This window comes from Rattus norvegicus, chromosome 4 (assembly GCF_021556685.1).
Source record: "Rattus norvegicus strain SHRSP/BbbUtx chromosome 4, alternate assembly SHRSP_T2T, whole genome shotgun sequence".
In the NCBI taxonomy this organism is placed as follows: domain Eukaryota; kingdom Metazoa; phylum Chordata; class Mammalia; order Rodentia; family Muridae; genus Rattus; species Rattus norvegicus.
Genome location: NC_141537.1, coordinates 159129394 through 159155389, shown reverse-complemented (window position 1 = coordinate 159155389; position 25996 = coordinate 159129394). Strand labels below are relative to the sequence as shown.

General features: G+C 43.0%; 1 protein-coding gene and 1 non-coding gene across 4 annotated transcripts in view; one reads left to right on the top strand and one right to left on the bottom strand.

Annotated features, from left to right (window-relative positions):
* Cd163 (CD163 molecule) overlaps positions 1 to 22564 on the bottom strand; it is a 33351-nt gene extending 10787 nt beyond the window's left edge. For 2 of the 3 annotated variants that reach the window (XM_087657691.1, XM_087657692.1), the window contains exons 1-11: positions 22422 to 22550; positions 21327 to 21410; positions 19871 to 20191; positions 17921 to 18244; positions 15514 to 15834; positions 14437 to 14763; positions 10597 to 10911; positions 10185 to 10499; positions 9447 to 9542; positions 9050 to 9364; positions 7322 to 7642 (exon numbers count right to left, since the gene is read on the bottom strand). In XM_087657691.1, the coding sequence (XP_087513817.1) occupies positions 7322 to 7642; positions 9050 to 9364; positions 9447 to 9542; positions 10185 to 10499; positions 10597 to 10911; positions 14437 to 14763; positions 15514 to 15834; positions 17921 to 18244; positions 19871 to 20191; positions 21327 to 21410; positions 22422 to 22467 (2785 nt within the window). In that variant the 5' untranslated portion in view covers positions 22468 to 22550. 3 annotated transcript variants of the gene reach the window in all.
* A 209-nt stretch (positions 22565 to 22773) lies between these two features.
* Positions 22774 to 22901, top strand: LOC120102684 (small nucleolar RNA SNORA17). Its single transcript, XR_015687377.1, has one exon. It is a non-coding gene; the product is annotated as a small nucleolar RNA SNORA17 (small nucleolar RNA).
* The last annotated feature ends 3095 nt before the right edge of the window (positions 22902 to 25996 follow it).

Sequence of the window (25996 nt, the reverse complement as noted above, 5' to 3'; positions counted from 1 at the left end):
CAAGATAGATAAATCCTGAGGCAGACTAACCAGAGGTCACAGAGAGTCTGTCCAAATTAACAAAATCAGAAATGAAAAGGGAGACATAACAACAGAATCAGAGGAAATTAAAAATATCATCAGATCCTATTACAAAAGTCTATTTTCAACAAAACTGGAAAATCTGCAGGAAATGAATAATTTCCTAGACAGATACCAGGTACCAAAGTTAAATCAGGAACAGATAAACCAGTTAAACAACCCCATAACTCCTAAAGAATTAGAAGCAGTTATTAAAAGTCTCCCAACCAAAAAGAGCCCAGGTCCAGATGGGTTCACTGCAGAATTCTATCAGACCTTCATAGAAGACCTCATACTAATACTATCCAATCTATTCCACAAAATTGAAACAGACAGAGCACTACCGAATTACTCTTATACCTAAACCACACAAAGACCCAACAAAGAAAGAGAACTTCAGACCAATTTCCCTTATGAATATTGACACAAAGATACTCAATAAAGTTCTTGCAAACCGAATCCAAGAGCACACCAAAACAATCATCCATCATGATCAAGTAGGCTTCATCCCAGGCATGCAGGGATGGTTCCATATACAGAAATCCATCAATGTAATCCACTACATAAACAAAATCAAAGATAAGAATCTCATGGTCATTTCATCAGATGCTGAGAAAGCATTTGTCAAAATTCAACACCCCTTCATGATTAAAGTCCTGGAAAGATTAGGAGTTCAAGGCCCATATCTAAATATAGTAAAAGCAATATACAGCAAACCAGTATCTAACATCAAACTAAATGATGAGAAACTTGAAGCAATCCCACTAAAATCAGGGACTAAACAAGGCTGCCCACTCTCTCCCTACTTATTCAGTATAGTTCTTGAAGTTCTAGCCAGAGCAATCAGACAACAAAAGGAGATCAAGGGGATACAGATTGGAAAAGAAGAAGTCAAAATATCACTATTTGCAGATGATATGATAGTATATTTAACTGATCCCAAAAGTTCTACTAAAGCTGATAAACAACTTCAGCAAAGTGGCTGGGTATAAAATTAACTCAAACAAATCAGTAGCCTTCCTCTACTCAAAGGATAAACAGGCTGAGAAAGAAATCAAGGAAATGACGCCCTTCACAATAGTCCCAAATAACATAAGATATCTTGGTGTGACTTTAACCAAGCAAGTGAAAGATCTGTCTGACTATAACTTCAAGTCTCTGAAGAAAGAAATTGAGGAAGATCTCATAAGATGTAAAGATCTTCCATGCTCATGGATTGGGAGCATTAATATAGTAAAGATGGCCATTTCGCCAAAAGCGATCTACAGATTCAATGCAATTCTCATCAAAATCCTTACTAATTCTTTATAGAGAGAGAAAGAGCAATTTGCAAATTCATTTGGAATAACAAAAAAACCAGGATAGGGAAAAGTATATTCAACAATAAAAGAAGTTCTGGGCGAATCACCATCCCTGACTTCAAGCAGTATTACAGAGCAACAGTCATAAAAACTGTATGGTATTGGTATAGAGACAGGCAGATAGACCAGTGGAACAGAATTGAAGACCAGGAAATGAACCCACACACCCTTGGTTACTTGGTCTTTGACAAAGGAGCTAAAACCACGAAGGGAAGAAAGATAGCTTTTTCAACAAATGGTGCTGGTTCAACTGGAGGTCAGCATGTAGAAGAATGCAAATCAATCTATTCTTATCACCATGTACAAAGCTTAAGTCCTTGTGGATCAAGGACCTCCACATCAAACCAGATACACTCGAACTAATAGAAGAAAATTTGGGAAGAGTTCGAACACTTGGACACTTGGGAAAATTTCCTGAGCAAAACACCAATGGCTAATGCTCTAAGATCAAGAATTGACAAGTGGTACCTCACAAAACTGCAAAGCTTTTGTAAAGCAAAAGACACTGTCATTAGGACAAAACGGCAACCAACAGATTAGGAAAAGATCTTTACCAATCCTACATCCGATAGAGAGCTAATATCCAAAATATACAAAGAACTCAAGAAGTTAGACTCCAGAGAGACAAATAACCCTCTTAGGAAATGGGGTCCAGAGCTAAACACAACATTCTCAGCTGAGGATTATCGAATGGCCAAAAAGCACCTAAAGAAATGTTCAACATCCTTAGTCATCAGGGAAATGCAAATCAAAACAACCCTGAGATTCCACATCACACCAGTCAGAATGGTGAAGATAAAAAACTCAGGTGACAGCAGATGCTGGCCAGGATGTGGGGAAAGAGGAATACTCCTCCATTGTTGGTGAGATTGCAGACTGGTATAATAACTCGGGAAATCAGTCTGGAGGTTCCTCAGAAAATTGGACATTTCACTACCTGAGGACCCAGCTAAACCTCTCTTGGGCATATACCCAAATGATGCTCCAACATACAACAAAGGCACATGCTCCACTATGTTCATAGCAGCCTTATTTATATTAGCCAGAAGCTGGAAAGAACCCAGATGCCCTTCAACAGAGGAATGGATTAAAAAATATGGTACATCTACACGATGGAGTACTACTCAGCTATCAAAAACAACGACTTCATGCAATTCATAAGCAAATGGAATGAACAAGAAAATATCATCCTGAGTGAGGTTACATAATCACAGAAAAATACACTTGGTATGCACTCATTGATAAGTGGATATTAGCCATAAAGCTCGAATTAACCACGATGCAATCCACAGACTACACAAAGCTCAAGAAGAAGGATGACCAAAATGTGGATGCTCACGCTCCTTCTTAAAAGGGGAAATAAATATCTATAGGAGGGGATATGGAAGCAAAGTTTAGAGCAGCGACTCAAGGAATGGCCATTCAGAGCCTGACCCACATGTGGGCCATATATATACAGCCACCAAAACTAAATAAGATTGATGACGCTAGAAAATACATGCTGAAAGGGACTGCATATAGATCTCTCCTGAGGGACACATCCACAGCATGTCTAATACAGAGGTCAACACTAGCAGCAAACCATCGAACTGAGAATAGGACCCCCTTGGGAGGAATTAGAGGAAGGATTGAAAGAGTTGAAGGAGCTTGCAACCCCATAAAAGCAACAATGCCAAACAACCAGAGCTTCCAGGGATTAAACCACAACAGAAAGACTATACATGGACTGACCCAGGGCTCCAACTGCATATGTAGCCGAGAATAGCCTTGTTGGGACACCAGGGGAAGGGGAAGCCCTTGGTCTTGCCAAGGTTGTACCCCCAGTGCAGGGGAATATGGGGGGCAATAAGGGGGCTGTATAGGGGGAATACCTGTATGGGGGAGGGGCAGGAGAGGGAAACGGGGTTAATGGACAGGAAACCATGCAGGAGAATAACCTTTGGAATGTAATTAAAGAAATATATCCAATAAAAAGTTAAAAAATCCAGGGAGAGGGATGAAACAGAATTCTCAAAACATGAGGTGAAAATAGCTGGGAAATAATTTGAAAAGATTTAGCATCCCAAGTTACTAGGGACATGTAAATATGAACTACATTAAGATTTCCTCTTACCTCACTCAGAACAGCTAAAATTAAAAATAAAACAAAACAAAGCAGATGACAGTGGATCCTGGTGTGGGTTTAGGGAAAGGGGGGCATTTTTTCAATGATGGTAAGAGAGTAACCTCGTGCAGACACTATGAAAATCAATGTGAACATTCCCAAAAGGCTGGAAATAGATTTACCAGGTGATATCGTGATAGCACTTTTGGGCATATACACAAAGGCCCCCTATATCTTATAATGATACTTGGTCATCCATAGTTATTGCTACTCTAATCATAATAACCAGGGAAATAGAGCCAACTTATTTGTGTACCACTGGATGAATAGAAAAATGAAAAGGTGGTACATTTACACAATGGGATATTCTTTGGCTTGTGAGAAAAATGAAATTATAATCATTTCAGGTAAATAGAAGTAGCTAGAAACAATCGTCCTGTGTGAGTTAACAACCCACACAAACACCACCTGCTTTGAGTCTTTAGCTATGTGTACTTCATTTGAGAGACCCATCGATGTCGGAAAACTAGAATGGGACCTTGAGGAGGGGGCTATTTCATTGGCGGGGAGATAGAATGCAGCGATACAGAAGGGCAAACAGGAATAGGGGAAAAGGAAGGGTTAAATCGGGTGTGGAATGGGAGGGCAGGGTAGAGGAAAGAGTATGGGGAGGGTAACTGAGACATATAACTTGTCAATAAGCATAGAGTAAGAGATACCACGCTTCTAAGATTTAAATAGAACGTCTATATTATAGCCCCTTCCTCAAGGCTCAGGGGTTTTTGCCAAAGATGGGATGGAAAGATGGTAAGATCCAAACATGGTGAGTGACTACAGGGAGACAGGATATTCTGGATACAACAGGATACCTGCACATGTGAGTTCATAGCATTCATGACCACATGCACCAGACCTGTGCAAGTTCAAGCTAGACAACAATTCCAGCATGGAGAAGAGAGGTGGGTGTGAAGTCTCCCTGCAGCTGAGAATCTGTCAGTAACCCATAGGTCCTGGGAGAGGGATGATCACTGTCTTAAAGGGTGTAAACCCTGGGAAGACACCCACACCCATGAGTATTCGGATTTTTTAATGGGTTATAAAAATACAAGAGACAGCAAGGTTGGGTACATAGAGGGGTGGGGGTGGGTCTGGGAGGAGTCCAGAGGAGCAGATCTGATCGAAATACACAGCATGGAATTTCCAAAGAACTGTGGAAGATGTTATTTTGAAAGAATCATAGTGTGACCCAAGAAACTGCCGGTGAACGAAGTTAACGTGAATCACGTGGAAAGTTAAACTTCCTCGCATGGGCAAAAGTGATGTGGACAGAAACATCAGGCTCCTAGCTTAAGCAGATGCATAGTGAAAAGATAGTTCAGGACTGACCATTCTGAGTTTTGCCTGATCATCAGTGTAGCAAGGTTAACTATTTGGAAATTAATGCAGGGAAAGGAAAGTAGGCCTTTTAATGATCTATTTATCAATCAGGCATTCTCTGTTTCTTGGTTTTCTTAGAGAAAACGATTGAATAGAACTTTCAAGTACATGCACGTGAAGATCTGGAATAATGACCACTCTGACCTTGTATGTGCATATATACAGATAACAATCACATAAAACCAACCATTTCAATCCTAAGTAGTACCTGGAAGTTACCCATCTCTGCTTAATGAGACCTAACAAATCAAGCCAGGTTTTGAACAGGGAAATAAAATCTCATGTTTTCTCAGGAGGTGGATGCAAGAAGAAACCAAACTGAATCCATTTTGAATCAAATCTCCATTTTGAATAGGGGCCAAATAAAGTTTAAGTTCCTAAGACCTCCCTGGGTAACTGACATCCTGCTTGGCAGAAAGAGACATGCATATGGGTAACTGACATTATGGTTGACAAGCTGAGACAAGAATCTTAGGCAAGTTGCCACAGTTGAATAATCAACGGAACCGTATAAGTGTACCACAAAGACATGTTCCTAAGGACGTCCTCTACCCCTAAATCATTACTGGTGGGAAAACTTGGCGCAGATGTTTGTGGTTTGGAGCTTTAAAAAAAAATTAACATTCCGGCTCTGGGAGAGGGAGGGAGAAGGGGAGGGGAGGGAGGGTCTGGCTCTGGGAGGGGGACGGGGAAGGCCGCAGTTCAGCCCTCTAATTTGTTCTGCAGCTCTGATCAATCAGCAGTGGCCTGCTTATGATAAACTTTTATCGTCTGCATAAATACTCACTAGGATAAACGTTTGAAGATTCAGTCAGCTCCTGAGTCTGTTGTGCCCGTCAGTTTTTGCTGCCTAATTCAAATAAGGATCTGGCTTTGTGTGAACTCTTGCTCCTGCTTGCATTTTGGATTTTTGAACCCTTACATTTGATGCACTGGCTGGGAACCAAACACCAATCAGAAGTAAGCTTATATCTGTATTCTGATTTCTGGTTGGAACATGTCTGGGACCCAGGAAAGGAGAAATTGGACATACGATCAGAAATGGACCTAAGACATCCTGCCCTATATTGGTTCCCATTGGGATAGCACTTGGTTTTGGGCATGCCAGACTGTCCAGGTCTGTCAATTTGTGTTTATAGTTTCGTTTAGCTTGATTGTTGCTCTGTTTCATATTCTGAAAAAAAAAAGGGCCATACTTCATCTGCTGAGCATTCACCCCTTGACTTAGTCTTAAGCCATCTCAAGTATTTTCAGAAAAAAAAGAGGCTGAATTGGGACAACAAAAACTGATTAAACTGGTACTGCTCTTAGAGCCCCGCACCCGCAGTTAGGAGCTGAGCGCTACAGGCATAGCCCCACCTTCTTCCCCTGGATCAAGCTGACAGCGAAGCTGGGAGTGGGGTGGAAGGGTGGTTGGCGTTTGTACAGGCTGCTGTTCAAGCTGCATGAACAGCTCGTCAGCTTTGTCCGGTCAGGAAGCCGGTGGCTACTCTCGCTACAGAACCACGGGGTCCATGGGAATTGGATTCAGTAGGTAGCCTCTTCTCTTGAAATTACAGCTGGAGAAAGTAAGAAAAGTTTTGTCTGACTGTTTTGACTGTATAGTGTACGTTGTCACTATGTGTTTGTTTCTGCCTGCTCTGAAATGTATGAGATTACTATGTTATGTATATTGGCTAGTTATTGGGTATGGTTAAAAATCTGTAACATTTGTAACAAAAAGTTAACTGAAAACTCTTAACTTAGGGTTGGAGCCATTCTGGGCAGTAACACATGGCAAGAGGCAACCAAGGAAACAGGTGTCCAAAGATACTTTCAAATTGGGATAAAATTTTATATAATTTCTACCCTGTCTTAAAAACTAGTTTTTTTTAATAAATAAGAGGTATTATAGTTGTACTTACATGTATTCATATATAAGAACTTTTCTTCTGGGAAGCTAAACTTTGTATTGATTGTGGAAACTAAATAGTTTACACTGTTAGAATTTGGTTTTGCCTTGTAAAAATTATGGTTACACTCTCTGTCTTCACTCTTAATAAAGATGCTTTATTTTGATATTGCAAATACAGACGATTGAGAGATTTTAAGCTTCTTTAAAGAAAGCTTTACAGATAATTAAAAAAAAACCCTGACTTTTCAAAACAACTTTAAAAAATTTTAATTTTGAAAGCTATGGAACATTTCAAAGTGTACCAGGTATTTTATTGTAATGTCACTATTAATATATGATCTTGCTGAATAGATAAATAAAAGGTTAAAAATTAGGGCCACAACTAAGCACCGGAGTGCTTACCAGTAAAAACCAGCCAGAGGGGGGTGGTAGAATGGAAATTTCATGTTGAAAATGGATACTCACCGTCACAGACAATCCAGGACTCCTGGGAGGGGCTGGCTTGTCTCTGTTTCCAAGGTGATGAGGGGCACTGCCACAAAGTGTCAACTCCTTTTGGACACTGCACACTATCTGTCCACATAGGCCTGGTTGGTGTCTTGTCTGAAGATGTAGGTTTCACTGTTCCATTGTCTGCACAGCCCAGCTGACGGCACACCACCCCCACAGTGGTTGGAGACATATTGCTGCTGCCAATACTGCCCCATGTACCGTTGTAAAACACTTCCAGACGGCCTGTACAGTTCACTCTGTGGGCTTCATTGGTCAGCCTCAGAGACATGAACTCTGGGGAAAAGAACAACTTCTCTGAAGAAAACATTTCCTTTTTCTCTAACTTAGAAATGGTTGTAACAAATTCAATGTGTCAACTCCTAGTAATTTGTTAGTAACTTTTAAACAGAGTTCTAGATCTTAGTGAAATGTAGTGTTAGTTTTTACATACCACCCCGCTTTCTAATCTGAAGTGTTGTACCCAGCGATCTCGTCTGAAGTACTTGAAGATGCTTATGAGATTCAATCAAAGCCTCTGAACTCCTTTCAGTGCTGCAATTCTTCCTAAACTAATTTTAACCCAAGGAGTCTTATTCTATTCTTGCTTGGTCTTAACTGACATGCAAACTATGTATTTCAGGAATATGGGAGTGACGTCTCAGTGCCTATACATTCCATTCTATGGTCAAGTCAGCTCTTAGGTGGATGCGTCCTCTTGTACACTGAGTGTTGATGTGGGTTTTGGAGCAATGTCTTTGATACTTAACATTTAATGAGACACAGATGCTAAAACCAATGCTTTATGTACATTTAAATGAAATATTTCCTTGTTTGACACACCACTTTGCCACAGATGCTAGCAGATTTAGGTCATTAAATAATGATCGATTGCTTCTGCTATAGAATTGCTCCATTTCACTCCTCTAGTGACTCATACTACTGTTTTCTCCAACACACTGCAATTGGGGACATTTTTTCTTTCTTTTTTTCTTTTTTTCTTTTTTTCGGAGCTGGGGACTGAACTCAGGGCCTTGCGCTTGCTAGGCAAGCGCTCTACCACTGAGCCAAATCCCCAACCCCAGGGACATTTTTGTGGTTCCTGAAAGTCTCCAAGCTTGTTTTATGTGCAAAGCAAGGGTAACGAATGGACTCTTTATGGTAAACTTTGGTCAGTTGGCAAATAGAAGTCATTTATCTGCTGTTCAGATTTATTTTTATTTTTATTTTTATTTTTTTTCTTTTTTTCGGAGCTGGGGACCGAACCCAGGGCCTTGTGCTCACTAGGCAAGCGCTCTACCGCTGAGCTAAATCCTCAACTCAGATTTATTTTAATATTGTGATTATCTCCTTCTTCGTAAATATTATATAGATTTATTTCCTTTTGTTCTTTTTAATATACCATATCTGTATTGTAACTATCAAGTGTGCCACAGAATCCAATATCCAGTTGTACACATATTTATAAAAGCACCTCGATGTTAACAATTTATGATATCTAGGCCTGTTTTTGTATTTTTCTCTTTACAGTACACTACCAACACATGAGGTTGTACCAACATGTTGAACACATTCTTTGGGGTTCCTGACTCTGGAAATGATTGAACAGAGTATTGGGGGAATATTTCAGGTTGATATTCACTACCATTTGCTCCTTAGTTATTTTAAATGCAATTGTGACCAGGAGTTATGTGCAGAACTTACCCGAGCAGACAACACCTGCATCTTCCTTGTGCCTGCAGTTATGGCGTCCCCAGCCATGTGAATGGCACTGCCAGATATGAGACTCTTTTCCACTGCAGTCAATTTCGTCTAGCCAGATATCTCCTGTCCCTTCCCCGAAGTAGGCAGAACCAGTGGCATTAATAGCCACGCCACAGTCCAGCTGCTTGCACACCACACTGGCATCCGTCAGATCCCAGCTGTCATCACAGATGGTTCCCCAAGAGCCCTCATGGTAGACCTCTACTCTCCCAGCGCAGCGACCGCCTCCACCTACCAAGCGGAGTTGACCACTTGCTGGAAAGAGAAATGAAGATAAAGAAAAAGTGCACTTTCGAAGGTTTGAGGTCATTTTTACAGGTTGATCACAGATTCTCACCTATGCAGGGAACGTCACTGTCCTTTGCAATGGTAGAACTTGTTGTTTGGACCGAAGATGATGAACTACATGGCAACAGTGTATGCGATTGGTTTCCTGAAAACACCCAAAATTTCAGGAATATTAGATACGAAGGGTGAAGAATGAGGATCAGATGGAGAGTTCTGTAGGCGCATTGAGGACAAACAGAGCTAGAGAAAGAGGAAGGAGGAGGTTGGAGGGGTCACAGAGAAAGGGGATGGGTGGATGGGCCACCTGGAAGTGGGCAGATTTGAGAAAACAGATGACAGTAAGCCAGAAGTTCTCAAACCTGTGAGTCATGACCTTCAGGGAGGAGGAAAACACTTCCACCAGAGGTGGAATATCAGATATCTTGCATACCATGTATTTATATTATGATTCATAGCTGTAGCAAAATGACAGTTATAGAGTAGTAACAAGTGTAATTTAATGGTTGGAAGGGTCACCAAAATATGAGGGACTGCAATAAAGGGTCACAGCATTAGGAAGGTTGAGAACCACTGCAGTAAACACTAGAGAGCAATAAGGTTGGTGAAAATTAAGTTTACATACTCTCTAATAAAACAAATGAAGTTACTATTCTAGCACAGGTCTCATGAATCTCCCAGACAGACTGTTTATTTTTCTTTTGCTTCATCCCTGGACTCAGGCCCATCTGATTCTAAAACACACCACTGTGGAGAGGCTTATCACTGGCTCTGCCCTTCATCCTCTCACCTGAGCAAATTACAGAGGCCACCTGTCCGTCAGAACACATCGGTGTACCCAGAGCAGTCATAGGGCAATCCCCTATATGCTCCTCAGTTCCAGTGCAGTGGAACTTGTGCCTCCAGACCTGACCAGCTCCTTTCCCAAAATGTGCTCCTCCTGGAGTAGAAAGGGCAACTCCACACTTAAGCTGCTGACATAAGACATGAGCATCTTCTATGTCCCAGTGAGAGCTGCAGAGGGGACCCCAGGCTCCGAGTGTCTTGAGCTCCACTCTTCCCTCACAGGAGGACTTGCCATCTGCCAGACGGATATCTATGTATCCTGAAAGGAGACTGGGATTAGAAAAGACATCCGTGACTCCCTAACCCGCTCTGTTTCACACCCTATGAGCAAACCGAAGATACTTTTTGGGTCTTACGTGAGCAGACTATGCTGACATCCCTGCTGTGGCTACAAGTTCTGTCCAGTGGGGGCGCCACCGAGCACAGAGAAAGATGGGATTCATCTCCACTACACTGGAATTCTTCACCCCAGATCTGTCCGCTTCCTTCTCCAAAATGTGCTCCCCCTAGGATAGAGACGACTGTTCCACATTGTAATTCCCTGCACACCACGCCGGCAGCTTCCAGAGACAAGTCGAAATCACAGACGGAACCCCACGTGTCTCCGTGTTTCACTTCCACACGACCGGAACATGGGATTTCTCCTCCAACCAGTCTGGGTTTCCTGTGGCCTAAAAAAAACAATAGTATTTTTGTGAGAGGTACAATTTCCACGTTTTCACGCTTGCTGGGACTAGTAGCCAGGGTTCTCTGCAGTTTCACCCTGCACCTCCTGGATTTTCTGTCTAGATTGAGTATAGCAAATTGTGGCTCTCAAATTATTCATTGGGCCTATCCTAAGAAAATTCTAGAGCTTTGAATTTTGAAGAAAAGCAAGATCAGAACTTCTCTTTTCTTCTAGTATTTCACTTGCATTTATTCATGAAGCACAGTTTGTTCACAGTTTGGGCTCTGTCATCCAATCCAGCACTTGCTTTAGTCTGAAGTCTACGACGGTTTTATCAACATCTGCATATAGGTTTTCAACATAGTTTTGCTTGGAACATTGAATGGACACCAGACTTTAAAAAGTGCGACCCTTGATCTGTGACTTTCCTGTCCTGTTCCTTCCTGACAGGGCTTTAAAAGAGTGGTTCATAGACAAACAGGCCTATGCATCCTCTGCCTTGCCAGTCCACACCATGTTCTGTGCCCCATCTGCTCTGCCAGCAGGAAGGGCAGAGCTGCAACAGGATACTAGATCTTGTGCCTCCTAGACTGAGAGAGAAAACAAACCTGTATGTCACTTAGTGTAGCTGGTCTTTAAAATGTAGACGAAAGAGATGCCAGGTAACAAGAAATGGAACTCAGATTGGGTTGTGCTCCTTCTCAGGCCAAAGGGCTTAACCATCAAGGAAAGCAGGGCTTCCTTGAACACCAGAAACCAGTGAGTGTCTTGAAAATGCAAACCACTTCAAATTTACTTCTTTCAGAAAAAAGCAGAAGTTCATCTGAAGTTGGACCTTCTAAAGAGCAAGCATCCTTCACAGATGCCTGTGGAAACCTCTGACGCTACCTTCACTGAGGTACAGATGGACAGCCCTTCAGCCCTTCAGCCCTTGCAGTGTTCGTACTCTCTGTGTATATTTCAGATCATGTGTCTTTTTACCTTACACGAGGTAACTCTGAAAATGTTCCAGACATGACTACTTTCTGCATTAGAAATACAAATATAATGTCTCAGCTTGATGGAATTTTGCTCATTAAAGTGAATTCCTATCCAAATATGAGATGAAGGACCCATGATTTCTAAATGCAGACCAAGCTGAGAGCAAACAATTCTATACACAAAGAATCAGTGATTGTTGAACTGGAAAGTCCTTAACTTGAATTGGGTGAACATAAAATACGCCTAAGATGTCACTGGCTATTACGTATACATTAATTAATTAATTAGTTAATTAATTAATCAATCAATTCACTTTATATCCCAATTGCAGTCCCTCTTTCCTCCTAGCCCCCCATAGCCCCTCCTCTCCCCCTCTTCTCTTTCTCCTCTGACAAGGGGGAACATTCCCCTGGGTACCAACCCACTCTGGCACATCAAGTCATTGCAAGACAAGGCACATTCTCTCCCACTGAGGCCTGACAAGGCAACTTAGTTAGGAGAACATGATCCACAGGCAGGCAACAGAGTCAGGAACAGACTCCATTCCAGTTGTTTGGAGAGCCACATGCAGACCAAATTGTATATCTGCTATATATGTGTGTGGGCTCTAGGTCCAGCCTCTATATGCTCTTTGGTTAGTGGTTCAATCTCAGGGATCCTCCAAGGGACCAGATTTGTTGACTCTGTTGGTCTTCCTGTGAAGTCCCTATTCATTTTGGGTCCCTTAATCATTTCCCCAACTCTTCCACAAGACTCCCCAATGTCTTGTCCAGTGTTTAGCTGTGGGTCTCTGCATCTGTTTCAGGTGGAGCCTCGCAGAGGACAGTTATGCTCTGCTATTGTCTGCCAGTATAACATAGTGTCATTAACAGTGTCAGGGATCGGTTCTTGCCCGTTGGATGGGTCTCAATTTTGGGGCAGTCATTGGTTGGCCATTCCCTCAGCCTCTGCTCCGTCTTTGTCCCTCCACTTCTTGCAGGTAGGACACATTTTGGGTTGAAAGTTTTGTGAGTGGGGTTGGCATTGGACTTAATTTTTAAGTCAAGGCAATTTCTGAGATCAGGCCAAACTATGTTCCTTGGTTTCTAGAGTGTTCGTGTAGGTATTTCAAATGAAATTATATAGAATCAGAGACTAGCAAAACCAAACCCAATGTGCTCTTTTTTTTTCCTGTGTGAAAGCATGTAATGTGCTTGAAAGCAAACTCTTTCTGTACATTCCTTCTGTTCCCCAATGCTAAAACATCTGAATCTAAATCCAAAACCTTCCATCCAAACAGGTTACTTTGGCCCTTCCTTTTTTCAGCTTTAATTTTGTGATCCTGTTAACACGCATTGACTCACGCCTTTAGATCACTATGTATATCAGAATGATGGACTCTGAGCTTTTTAAAGGGACTTTCTTCCCAACAAATATATGACTTCATTGACTTTTGTGTAAGAGCCATTAAATAGTATTTCGTGCATAGATCAATTCTTTCAATTAACAAGTTAAGTTTTAATCTGCCAAAGTTACTAAATCAACATTTTTTTCTTTCCCTAAGAACTTGAATGAAGAGGAAATTTAAGAACAATTAGTTAGGACTTTCTCCTTTTGTCCAGTAACAAAGTATATGAGATGCACAAAGAAGAATAAATCGTCATCATTTGAAACACCCTGAGTGTCTTGCTTCTCGGCTGAGTTGATGGTAAAATGCAGCCAAAGCAGAAGATAAAATTGGTGCTGCACAACTGAAGTGTCAAGCTTGCCAGCAAAATAATCTTCTGGTCTCGGCTTTCCCTTAGCCTTAGGTTTCAAATGGCCTTATGTCTGAGATGAACAATGCCAGGCAGAGGTTGACATCTGTACGTATTGGCATCTGTAAATTTGCTCTTTGACCTCGTAGCTGGATAACATTCTTTTGCTAACTTTGAGAATAGCTGTAGTCAGATGCAAGTGCTAAGCTTACAAGTGAACACTGGGGCATCCAGATCTTTATGTGTGCTGTCGGTCTGAACTCAGGCTTTTCTGAGTGTGTGGTAAGTGCTTTACCCATTGGGCCATCTCTCCAGACCCCCAATACGTTGTTATTTGAAGAATAATTATTCATTGGTCTGTCAGTATGTCACATACGCATAATACAGATGCACAATGATATTAATTACTGCTTTCACAGAAATAGTGCAATCAGATTTATTTTAAAAACCAACCCCAGGGGATGGAGAGATGACTCCATGGTTAAGAGCACTGGCTGCACTTTCTGGAGGTCCTGAGTTCAATTCTTAGCAACCACATGGGGGTTCACAACCACTTATAATGAGCTCTAGTGTCCTCTTATGGCGTGCAGGCATACATATAGGCATATGTATATATACTAAATAAATAAATCTTTAAAAAATTCAAAGGAAGAGGTTAAAAAAATCCTAATTCTATCATTAGCATAAACAATGCGCCTGCATATCCTGATTTATAAGGTTAAAACAAGAGCAGAAAAAGCAAACCACGGCCACAGTATCTACAGAACCCTTGGAACTAAGTTGCTTCTTAACGAATGGATTGAAAGTATCACCTGAGCAAGTAACTTGGGCTTCTTCGAAGTGATCACAGGAAAGGCCGCCCCACTGCCAGTTTTTACATTGCCAAAGAGAAGTTTCATTTCCACTGCAAGAGCCAGGGAAGAGCCACGTATTTGTTGCCTCGGTTTTGGTTTTAGAGTAGATCTTAGACTGTGTTTGAAGTGCAGAGCCACATCCAAGCTGTCTGCAAACCACGTCGGCATCTGTCAGTGTCCAGCCTCGGCTGCACACCTTCCCAGTCAGCTTCTGAATCTCCACCTCCACCATCCCAGCACAGCGACTGCCTCCACCGACGAGTCGGAGTTCCAGATCTGCTCCATCTGCAGAGGAGACACAAGCAGAGGGGACCTGGGCAGGGTAGCTCCCGAAAGACCTCCTGCTCCCCTCCTTTGCGGACGCTGCCGAGACACCGGAACCTGTGATCTACCCAGCGCCTGCTGTTTGCTTGTTTCGTGGTAATACTGTGGCTTGAACCTAGTCCCCTTTATAAGCTAGAGGATTGTATGCCTGACACCTCTTTATGATTTGGTTTTAAATATTACTGAGATGGGGCTCAGTAAGTTGTATTTGAGTTTGCCACCCTCTGCCCTAATCTCTCTTAAGTGGCTTGGACGACAGGCCTATGCCACTACAGCTAATCTTGGTTTATCTGTTTACCGAGGCCTTAATAAACAAATGCTGACTGTGGATTCCACATAGAAATGGTACATAGTTCTTAAGGACTGAAAATATTAATTACTCATGTGCACATACATGTGTTCTCTCTCTCTCTCTCTCTCTCTCTCTCTCTCTCTCTCTCTCTCTCTCACACACACACACACACACACACACACACACACACACACACACACACACTTCATTCCTAAATATTAACTCTGAGCTCCATATAGATTTAGAATTTAAGGTGTGATTCCAAAGAGTACTAATAATACAGACAAAGGAGCCAAGTAACCCTTCTATGAAGGGTGTGCCTGACCCTCCCCAGCTGTGAAGGAACTCCCAACGATGAGGATCGTTTCCACTAGTCACACTAGCCATACCTCTTTGACCTGCCTTTTGTTCTAACTTACCAGAACATGTCACGCCAGCGTCTTCTTTGTGGTTACAGTAATGCTTCCCCCATTCCTGGTGCTTACAGTCCCAAAGAGCCGGCTCATGTCCCTCGCAGGAGATACTGTCAAGCCAAATTGGTCCGGATCCCTCACTGGCATTAACTCGGCCAATGGCAGTGATGGCAGTTGGACATCCCAGTTGCTTACACACCACAGAAGCGTCACGGCGATCCCAGCTGTCGTCACACACGGTCCCCCACTCTCCTTGGAATCTCACTTCCAACCTTCCTGAACATTTGGACACCCCATCCACCAGTCTCAGGCTCAGATCCGCTCCGTCTACAACAGAAACAAATCATACATCGGCAAAAGGGAAATAAGGATGAGGTGTTTGAAAACAAGCCCCGGCAGAGTTAAAGAAGGGGAGGTGAGATGGTTAGAGGCAGCCGTTCTATAGCTCCATGGTGAGCCATTACCATGCAGCTCTCACTTTGGGAAATGTCTCAGAGATTTGCCCAGAGTCAGTGTTGGTGCCTGTTTGGTCACCACAACTGGTGCTAGAACTGCTTGCTCTATTTTGTTAAAGTACATCTGCCTGTGTTTAGGTGTTTCATCTCCAGTTTGGGTAAATACCCACCACTTGCTTTCATTGTTAATGGCATGATCGGTCTCCATTACCCAGTTTGTGCTGTGACCCTGGCCCTTCTGCGAGTACCTGTGGTGGTTTGAGTGAGAATGTTTCCTCGTGGGCTTGGGTGTTTGAACATTTGGTCCCCAGTTGGTGGCACTGTTTGGAGAGATTTAGGAGGTGTGGCCTTTCTGGAGGAAGTGTGCCTCTGGGGGAAGGCTTTAAAAGCATCTTACCATTCCTGGTCATTGTTCTGCTTCGCTCTTTGATTTTAAGAGTGCTCAGCTTGCTGCACCACTTACCAGGCCTGCTGTCATGCTTCCCCACTGTGATGGTGATGGACACCCACCTATCCTTTTAGACCCTCAAGCCAGAATAAACGATTCCTTCTTTAAGTTGTCACGATCATGTTGTATTACCACGGCAATAGAAAAGTAACTACCAGAATACTCTCTCAGTTTAAAGGCAGAGCAGAGGAAGAAGGAGCTGACTAATCCACTCCTCTCACTGTCTATAATCAACACCCCATAAAAGTCCTTCCTTGGTTCTGAAGAATATCCTGTGATAAACACAAGCCGATAGCCTGGGACCCTGGTGAGAATTAAAAGTCTCTGAAGCAGTTCTTGCTCACGGACAGCCTAAGCCTTTGTGGAGTGCTGATATATTGGCACTTTTGCTTTTATTCTTTAATTCTATGGATTTGAGCTGATGGTTTGGGAAGGAGTGGGCCAAAGTGACTAAAAAGGAGGGTTACAGGGGATGATGAGGATAGTGGTTTGTTTTAAACAATCTCAGAAAGACAAATAGCAAATATTTCTGAGAGTTTTACATAGACATATACAATTATATGTTTGTGATATTTCTATATTTGTATCTCTATCTATCCATCATCCATTTATCTATCTATCTATCTATCAATCTATCTATCTATCTATCTATCTATCTATCTTCTTACCTATCAACTGTCTATGTATGTAAGTATGTATGTATGTACGTATGTATTATCATCTATTTACATACCTATCTATCATCTATGTATCTATGTATCTGTCTATCTGTCTACTGACTTATTTATCATCTTATTATCTATCTGCTTATTTATAAATGACTTGAAAGAAGAAATAAGACAATCTAAAAGGAACATAGAGTACTAACAGGAGGGAGAAAGATAAAGAAAGGATAAGATATTATGAGGGAAATGTGCTCAACATACAAGAGTCACATACACAAAAGCTTTAAATGATTTGCTACTGACCCCTTTACCCCATCCCTCCTCTCTTCACCCTCCACCTCAGTCCCCTCCTGCCCGCCTTCATCCCATCTTCAATCCCCATCAAGCTTTTCCAAAACATCCTTTTTATGATGAAAGTAAATTTCATTATTTTAATACTGTTTTAATTGTTTATTATTTTAACATTTTTACATGTATATGTGTATGCCTGAGCAAATGTATATGCAGCATGTATGTGCAGTGCCCTTGGAGATCGGGAAGGGATTCGATCTTGTGGAATTGGAGTGACAGGTGGCTGCTGAGAACTGAACCCCAGTCTCCTGCAAGAGCTTTAAGGACTATCAATTAACGAGACACCGCTCCAGTGCCTCCTTGCCCCCTATGACTATTGCAACCTTCTGATTTCAGTTAGTGAACCCAAAGGTATTAGAGCTGGGACCCTAGACGAGACAATAATGAAATGACAGAGGCTGACTTCATTATGTTCTCAAGGACTTGGACTTACACTTCTGGTACCTTTACGTTTTGTCTGTCACAGAGAGCAAAACACCCGGAGCTGTCCTTACCTAAGCAGATCACACCGACGTCCTCAGCATGGTCACAGTTGTGCCTTCCCCATCCCCGGTGTTTGCAGTCCCAGATAGCTGACTCATTTCCATTGCATGCCAGATCATCAAGCCAGATTTGTCCAGAACCAGCTCCTAATTTAGCTGAGCCAGAGAAACTGATGGCACTTCCACATCCAAGTTGTTTACAAATCACAGAAGCGTGATCTTTGCTGAAGTTGTCGTCACACACTGTCCCCCACTTTCCCTGGAACTTTATTTCTACTCTTCCTGAGCATCGGTTGTCCCCGCTGTTCACCAGTCTCATCTCCAAATTAGATCCATCTAGAGAAGCGACCAAGGTTAGGAAGTGAAAGTCATTCATAAGCAGCTATTCATTTAGGGTTTTCTGGATACTTGGCATTAAAAGTTAGTGTTTGGCTTTCAGATATGGCCCTTCTCCATGTATCAGAGAATTTTAACATGTTAAAGCCCAATGAGCAGTAAGGATTTCCCTCTACATTTGCTTTCCAAGCAAATTGTATTACAGATCAGAATACTTTACCAGAGAAAAGATCAATATGACACATTATTCGTTAAACAAAAGCAGGAAAACGTAAATTGGCCTTCTAATCAAGTTGTAGAAAATGAGAAAATAGTCATTTACCAGATGCTTAGATTCTGTATTTTAACCTATCCATAGTAAAAGAGTTCTAAGAATGAGTAATTGATGTTGAATTTGAAATTAGAAAATAAGAAAAGATTAAAATGACTAAATAAACACAACAGTCTTTAAAACACTATGTGCTATCAAGTTCTTAAAAATCTTCCCAAGAAATTTACCACTATTTTCAGCAAAAAGGGAGTTTTTTAATTTTCTCATTTTTTATAGCAAACTTTATTCCTCATGCTATGAGTTCTGTGAGGAGTAAAATACATGAAAAAAAGAGAAGACTTTAGTTGATATGTGGGGACACTGGGGAAGGTGGATTTGGATAAAATTTTAGAAGCACTTTGTTGAACAAGAAATTAAATTTCATGAGCTCCAAACTCCAACCAAAGACCACAACTTAGCAAGGCTTATTTTCATCATGGGCAATTAGTAATAATAACTGATAATTATAAGAGGTCACAATCAATGTACATCTAAGTGCATCACGTGCTGTATTATTCAATCCTTACAAGTTTGAACACTATATGTTATCATTGTTAGCCCACTTCACAGGTCAATGACCTGAGGCTCAGTCACTGGGCATAGCATTGAGAAAGCATTGAGAAAGATGGCAAAGCCAAGACCTGAGTGGTGGAGTGGTAGGTGGGGTGGCCCGGCATCAGTTTTCTGTTGACTAGTGTGCCAAGAAGCGGATTCTCTGAAGACTAAGTAGGAGTTAGGGTGAAGGATCCCACAGATATAGAGAACAGATCCCTTTGAAACTAGCAAGTCCTTGAGTAGCTATAGGCTCTTCTCTTATCAGTTTTTGGTTGGACCTTCAGGTTTATAAACTTCAAAAAGTAAGCTTAACTTCACTCTTCATTATGTAAGAAAATAAAAGCACAGGGTACCACACCTAAGCTGCAGCTGAATGTTAGCTCCATTTACAGGGAAGGCCTGGAAAGATTTCTTATAGTTTTGAAATTTGTTAGAAGTGCTATGTTTGTCAACGTAAAGATTAATAATAAAATAAACGAGGAGGAAGAGAAGATGACCGAGTCCACATGGTAATGAAAGATGGAGTCCTTGAAGAAACTAATATTTTCAGCCATTGTTGCACACCACACAGTGTGCAGAGAGCTTGGCATATGTCTTATTATTGAGTTATCAGCAGCTTAGAAAGATTAAATGATTTGCAGGAAGTTTTAGTATCAGTGAATAACTGCACCGGAATTCAATGCAATGTTGAATCCAAGAGACACTGTGAACTGAATTAGAAATACGTGCCTGGGGCTTGCTTTGACATGGGCAAGCCTTACCTGCGCAGGTCACTCCAGCATCTTGTTCATGGGTACAGTTGTGCTTTCCCCACCCCTCATGTTTGCAGTCCCAAAGAGCTGACTCATTCCCTGTGCAAGAAACCTTGTCCATCCAGATGTCCCCAGAGCCCGCGCTGGCGTTAGCCCATCCCGGGGCTTTAATCGAAGTTGGGCATCCTAGCTGCTGGCAAACCACGGACACCTCGTTCATGCTCCAGCCGTTACCGCACACTGTGCCCCACTTCTCGTGGATCTTGAGCTCCACTCTCCCACTACAGTTGTTTTCACCGCCGGCCAGTCTCAGTTCCTTCTTCCTTCCTTCTGCAGCAACAAGTCAACATGGAAACAAGTAACAAGTTAACACAGCAAACGGTCAGAAAGCATGCAGAGAACATGACCCGTTTTTAGATTCCTTACATAGAACTTAGAGTCCGAGCTGGGACCCATTCTGACCCTACCCTGGTACAATAGGAGAACGACATTGTCTAGCGTCCGGATGGATCTGATAGGACCACAGTTTCAAGCGGAGCAATGGCAAAGCTGGGAAGGCCAAGGGCAAGGCGCTACCTGGGATTTTAATTCTATGACTGGGTGTCCTGAGCAGTGGCAATTCATACCATCTGAAATAAGGAGAGTTCTACAGGATGAGCCATGTGTGTTCCTTCCTACCACAAACTCAATAGAAATCAAGTTAACAGTAATTGTGTGAGGATAGAGAAAATAGCTGAAAGGAATTAAGTAACCATTTCATACATTTATGTACATTTGGGTGGGTTTTTACACATAGTAGCTGAGATCTCAGGAAACTGCTCTTTTTTTTTTTTTTTTGGTTCTTTTTTTTTTTCCGGAGCTGGGGACCGAACCCAGGGCCTTGCGCTCTCTAGGCAAGCGCTCTACCACTGAGCTAAATCCCCAACCCCGAAACTGCTCTTTTAAAGTTGAAATCTAGAGAGTTATTTTCCTATTCGCTACGATTACAAACGACTGCCTTCGCCGCCGCCACAACATTATTTCTCTCACTCCCATTCTCAGACTCTTTCACCTGCTTTTTTGCTATTATTTTGGCTTAACCGAGGAACCTGGTGGGCCTATCAGCCAGGCTTCCTGCAATACATTTTTTTTTTAAAATGTCACGTTTACGCTTTGAATTTATTGAAGTGTTTCCGGAACTTCCTTTTGTCCAAATAACTCTGAGCTTTCTTCTCTTTTCTTTTTAGCCTGCTATATACCACTTTCAGTCTTTATGTAACATGGGGTTGTTTTATATGAGGGAAGATCATGCTAACAATTTTGGGTCTGGTTAGAATACAATTGTATAGTTTTGATATTTGGTTCTTCAGCTCTGCAGAGGATGGAATTTTAGATGCTACTTTACCATACAGGGGAATTGTGATTTTGTTTGACAGTTCATATCAGGGCAGGCTAAGGCCACAAGTAAGCTTGACAAAATACTCACCAGGAGCCTGAGTGACAGCAGAGACGCTGAGAAGTGAGCTCACAGCCACAACAAAGAAACCTAGGTGGACAAATCTTTTATAACCTGTGAAACAAGGGGGCAGGAGTAAAAGTTTACTAACAGGAGATTTTGGATAAGAGAACGTTCAGAGTTTGGGGTATGACAAAGACTAAACCAATAAAAAGAAAGACCCTTCCTTCAAACTGGAAGGCAAGTGGGAAAGACCCAGACGAAGAACAGCAGGGCTGGTGGAATAGTTTCGGAAATGCAGCTGCTTACATGCAGCCCAGGACTGAAGAGTTTTGAAAATGCTGGGCACAGAAGCAAATTTCAAAGGCAGGTCTTAAGCTTGCACTATTGAAAGAGACATTAACCAAACCGGGTATGGAGCATGTTCTCTGCACACTCTAGGACGGGGTTCTGAGCTCTCTGTCCCTCTACCTTCTTGGCATCAATCAAACAGGCTCCATGTCTTTCTGCCCCACACAGTTTCCTAACAACTTCGTGGAAGAGTGGCTGGTACTTCTTATGTTCATGACTGTTCCACCAATAGGACCTGCTAAGTATCGTTCTCAACTGCGTGACAAATAGTCCACTTCACATCCAAAACTACCCAACTGTTAATCTCATCATCCCCACAGACAGCATTAAAAAAGTGCCATACAGCTCTGAGCTCCACAGTGACCACAATTCAGCACTCATGTGGAACTGAAGAATGATTTCCAGCCTGTCCATGCCCATCATGAAGTAGAATTTTGCACTGAGTTGGTTTTCCAAGCTTCCTATTGGATATCAACTTTTAATCAGTGTTGGTTCCTACACTTTATCTTTCCTGACAAACCCCTGTTTCATACCCAGGACGGTTCTGCTTATTTCAGGTCCTGACTTGATTTCACTTCAGCAATTTTATAAAATTAAGGAAAACACGGCTTCCTACTTTACAATAACAGTTTGGGATCCATGGCTGACGGAAAGCACTTCTACAGGACCTGGATGTCCCTTGCTATTCCTCGCTCTCCTATGCCAATCACATCTATTCACTGTCAGACATCTCTTAACTCAAATAAAGGATAAGTATAAATAAGAGACTTTTACCGGGAGACCCAGCACCTCCAAGAAGAACCATTCTGTTCTTGCCCATTCCAAAGTCTGATGATTCCGATGGCTCGTGTGTCTCCTTTTACTATTTCATAGATGTGTTCTCCAAAGAAAGTGGACGACCACGGAGGGAGATAATCATCTCACTCTTAAGAATAGAAAGGCTCCAGAAAGAGGGAGGAGCCACCCTTAAAGGGAGAGTCCTTGCTTCCTTTGTCTTCTTTCCCCTCCCACAAAGCAACCAAATGAAAGTTTAATAGTTTTCATGGTTTATGAAAGCTAGGGAGTATATTCATTTATTCATTTGCTGCTGCTCTTGATTGGATATTTTAATGAATCGATTGATTAATCTGCCCCTAGAGATGTTGCAGGTGCAGCTACTGGGTCACACCTGCATTAGCTGGTGGCAGGGAGGAGAGATGCTATGACTTCGCTCAGGGTTTTGTCCTGTGAACATGTGAATGACTTGTACCCATGAAAAAAGAAAGCCCGAGACAACTACCAGTCTGGTGCCTTGGAAGCCTGGATGAGCTCCCAGAGAATAGAGTGAGCCAGTGTCCATAGGAACCCCACCTGGGACCATGGTTCAGGGGTGAGGAGTTCAGGTGTGGGGAGGGAAGGGAGTGAGCCCAAGACAGTCGACCCTTACATGTGGCCACTCAGGAGGTCCCGAGCAAGAAGCGGGCCCATTATGACCACCAGTCTAGCTCCATGGGGCCTGAACATGGATCTAGCCTGAGATGACCACCAGTCCATTGCAGCGCAGGTCTAGAGGGGCAGACCATGCCCGAGATGACTCCTAGCCAGTGTTATAATGCACTGAGACTACTCTTGAAACAAACCCACATGCTCAGAGACCCTGGAACCACTAAAAGGAGCAAGTGGTGGAGAAATGGAAGAGAAAGAAACAGAAGGATGTCCGTACAGTGAAGAGAGGCAGAACTGGAGACTTGAGGGTAGTGAGGAACAAACAGCCCGATGTGAGTAGCCTGTGATGCCACTTGAGAACATGCTGGGGTACTGGCCTGTGCTACCTACCACCATGGGCCATGTCTGGGTCAATGGGCCTGAAACTGCAGGGGTCTGTTACTATGAAAGGCTAGGTGGACAAACATCTCTGGTCTGGACTGCTGCCTGGGGCCATGTTGATGTCTGAGGACTGTGCAGAATTGGCCCCATCATTCACCTGGGCATCTTGGGAGAGCTGATCATGGGTCTGTGAAAGCAGGAGAGTGAACTCCATCCTTACCTAACTGCAGTACTCGGGAAAGCAGGCCTGGTAGCTTGCCTGGGTTGTATAGTAGGGCTGGTCTTGGATGTTGGAATTGCAGGTAAGTCAACCAGAAGGACAAAAACCATGGGAGATCCAGCCTTACCTCTTGTTGTGTGGCGGTGGCAGTGAGGGAAGAGTTTCTCATCACCCATGGCAGGTGAGAGAACTGGTCATGAGAACTGGGGAGGTGATTCTGACCTTTATCTGCTGTAGCTCTTGGGTATGCAGGTCCTGCACCTTGTCTGCACAGCACAGTAGAACTGCCCCTGGGCCTGAGGTTGTAAGTGAGCTGGTCCTGAGGGTGTGAGTATGGGAGAGCCAGCTGTGGGTCTTGCCTGCTTTGTGGTAGCACAGATGAGGGAGAGATGTCCTCCTCCTCAGCCTCCCATTCCTCACTACCCATGGCAGGCAGGATATATGGCTCCGGGATCATGAAAGTGAGAGAACTGTCCCTGTCCCTCACTGGCCACACCAATCAGGAAAGCAGACCCTGCACCTCACCTGGGAAGTAAGGTAGAGCTTGGTTTGTTGTGGAGGTTGTGGAGGTTGTAAATGAGTCAAGGACACGAGAGCAGGACAGTTAGCTTAGCCCCTTGCCTACTGCAGCACTCAGGAGAGTGGGTCCTGTATCTTGTCTGGGCAGCACAATAGAGCTGACCTTGATGGCATGGGAGCAGGAGAGCCTGCTCTGCCCCTTGCTGGCTGTAGTGTTGGATGAGTAGGATTGGGGTGCTGATGTGAAATTCACAAAGAACTAATACAAGTTTTAAAAAATTAATGGATTATGTCTTACTTATGTTATATATTTTTGCCTGGTTGTATGAATATATACCACATGTGTGTGGGTACCAAGAGAGACCAGGAGAGGACATTGGAGACCTTGGAACTGGAGTTACAGGAGGTTTTTTTTACCACCATCTGGGTGCAAGGAACAGAACTTGGTCTTCTGCAAAGGTGGCAAGTGCTCTTCATGGCTAAGACATCTCTCCAGATCCTATTTTACTTATTCATTTTACATCCTACTCATTGTCCCTCATTCTGTCCCACAATCCTTCCCTCTACCCCCTCCTTCCTTTCTCCTCAGAGAGGGAGGAACCCCCACCCCCCAGGTATCCTCTCACCCAGGAACATCAAGTGTCTGTAGGGCTAGGCTCATACTTTCCCACTGAGGCCAGACAGGCAGTACAGCTACAAGAACATATCCCTCAGAGAGGAACAGCTTTTGAGATAGCTCCCCTCCCTGAGACTCCAGTTGTTTGTGACTCACATGAAGACCAAGCTGCACATTTGTTACATATGTGTGTGTCAGGGTGGCTAGGTCCAGTTTGTGTATACTCTTTGGTTGGTGGTTCAGTCTCTGAGAGCCCCAGGTTAGCTGACTCCACTGGTCTTCCTCTGGAGTCTTAGCCCCTTAAGAGCCTGCAACCCTACCCCCAACTCTTCCGTAAGACTTCCCAAGTTCCATTCACTGTTGACTGTTGGTGTCTGCATTCATCTGAGTCAGCTGCTGGGTGGAGCCACTCAGAGGACAGCCATGCTAGACTCTGGTCTGCAAGACTAAGAGTATCATTAATGGTGTCAGGGACTGGTGCTTGCCCATGGGATGGGTCTCAAGTTGGGCCAGTTATTGCTTGGTCATTCCCTCAGTCTCTACTCCATCCCCCATCTCTGCATTCCTTGTAGACAGGATAAATTTTGGGTGGGTTGGTGTCTTTAATGCTTCTCTGGGATTCCTGCCTGGCTACAGGAGGTGGCCTCTTCAGGCTCCGTATCCCCAGTGCTGTGGGCCACAGCTAAGGTCACCCTCACTGATTCTTGGACACCTCCCCTATCTCAAGTCTCTGTCTCTTCCTGGAGATGCCTCTCATCTCTTTACCCCCATTAGTTGCAGATTTCCATGTACTCTCATGGCCATTTGACCATCTCTCCTGTCCTTCCCCATACCTGATCCTGAACACCCCTCTGCTATTCCCCTATCCCCTCTCCCACGTAGGTCCCTCCCTTCATCTGCCTCCTGTGACTATTTTATTTCCCCTTGTAGATGAGATTCAAGCATCCTCATTTGGGCCTTTCTTCTTGTTTAGCTTCTTATTTTTGCTTCCTTGTTCAATGCAGGGAACCTAACATGGAGTATCTATAAGTAGATGCAAGGAAAGTGTTTACCATGAATGACTCCTCAGACCTTGAGGTTTTGTTTACGTAGTATATTAAATACACACTTGAAAAAAAAAACAGTGACAAGTTAAATTAAGTGAAAACACTAAAACACACAGAAGATGGTTTTTTCTTTTTTTTTTTA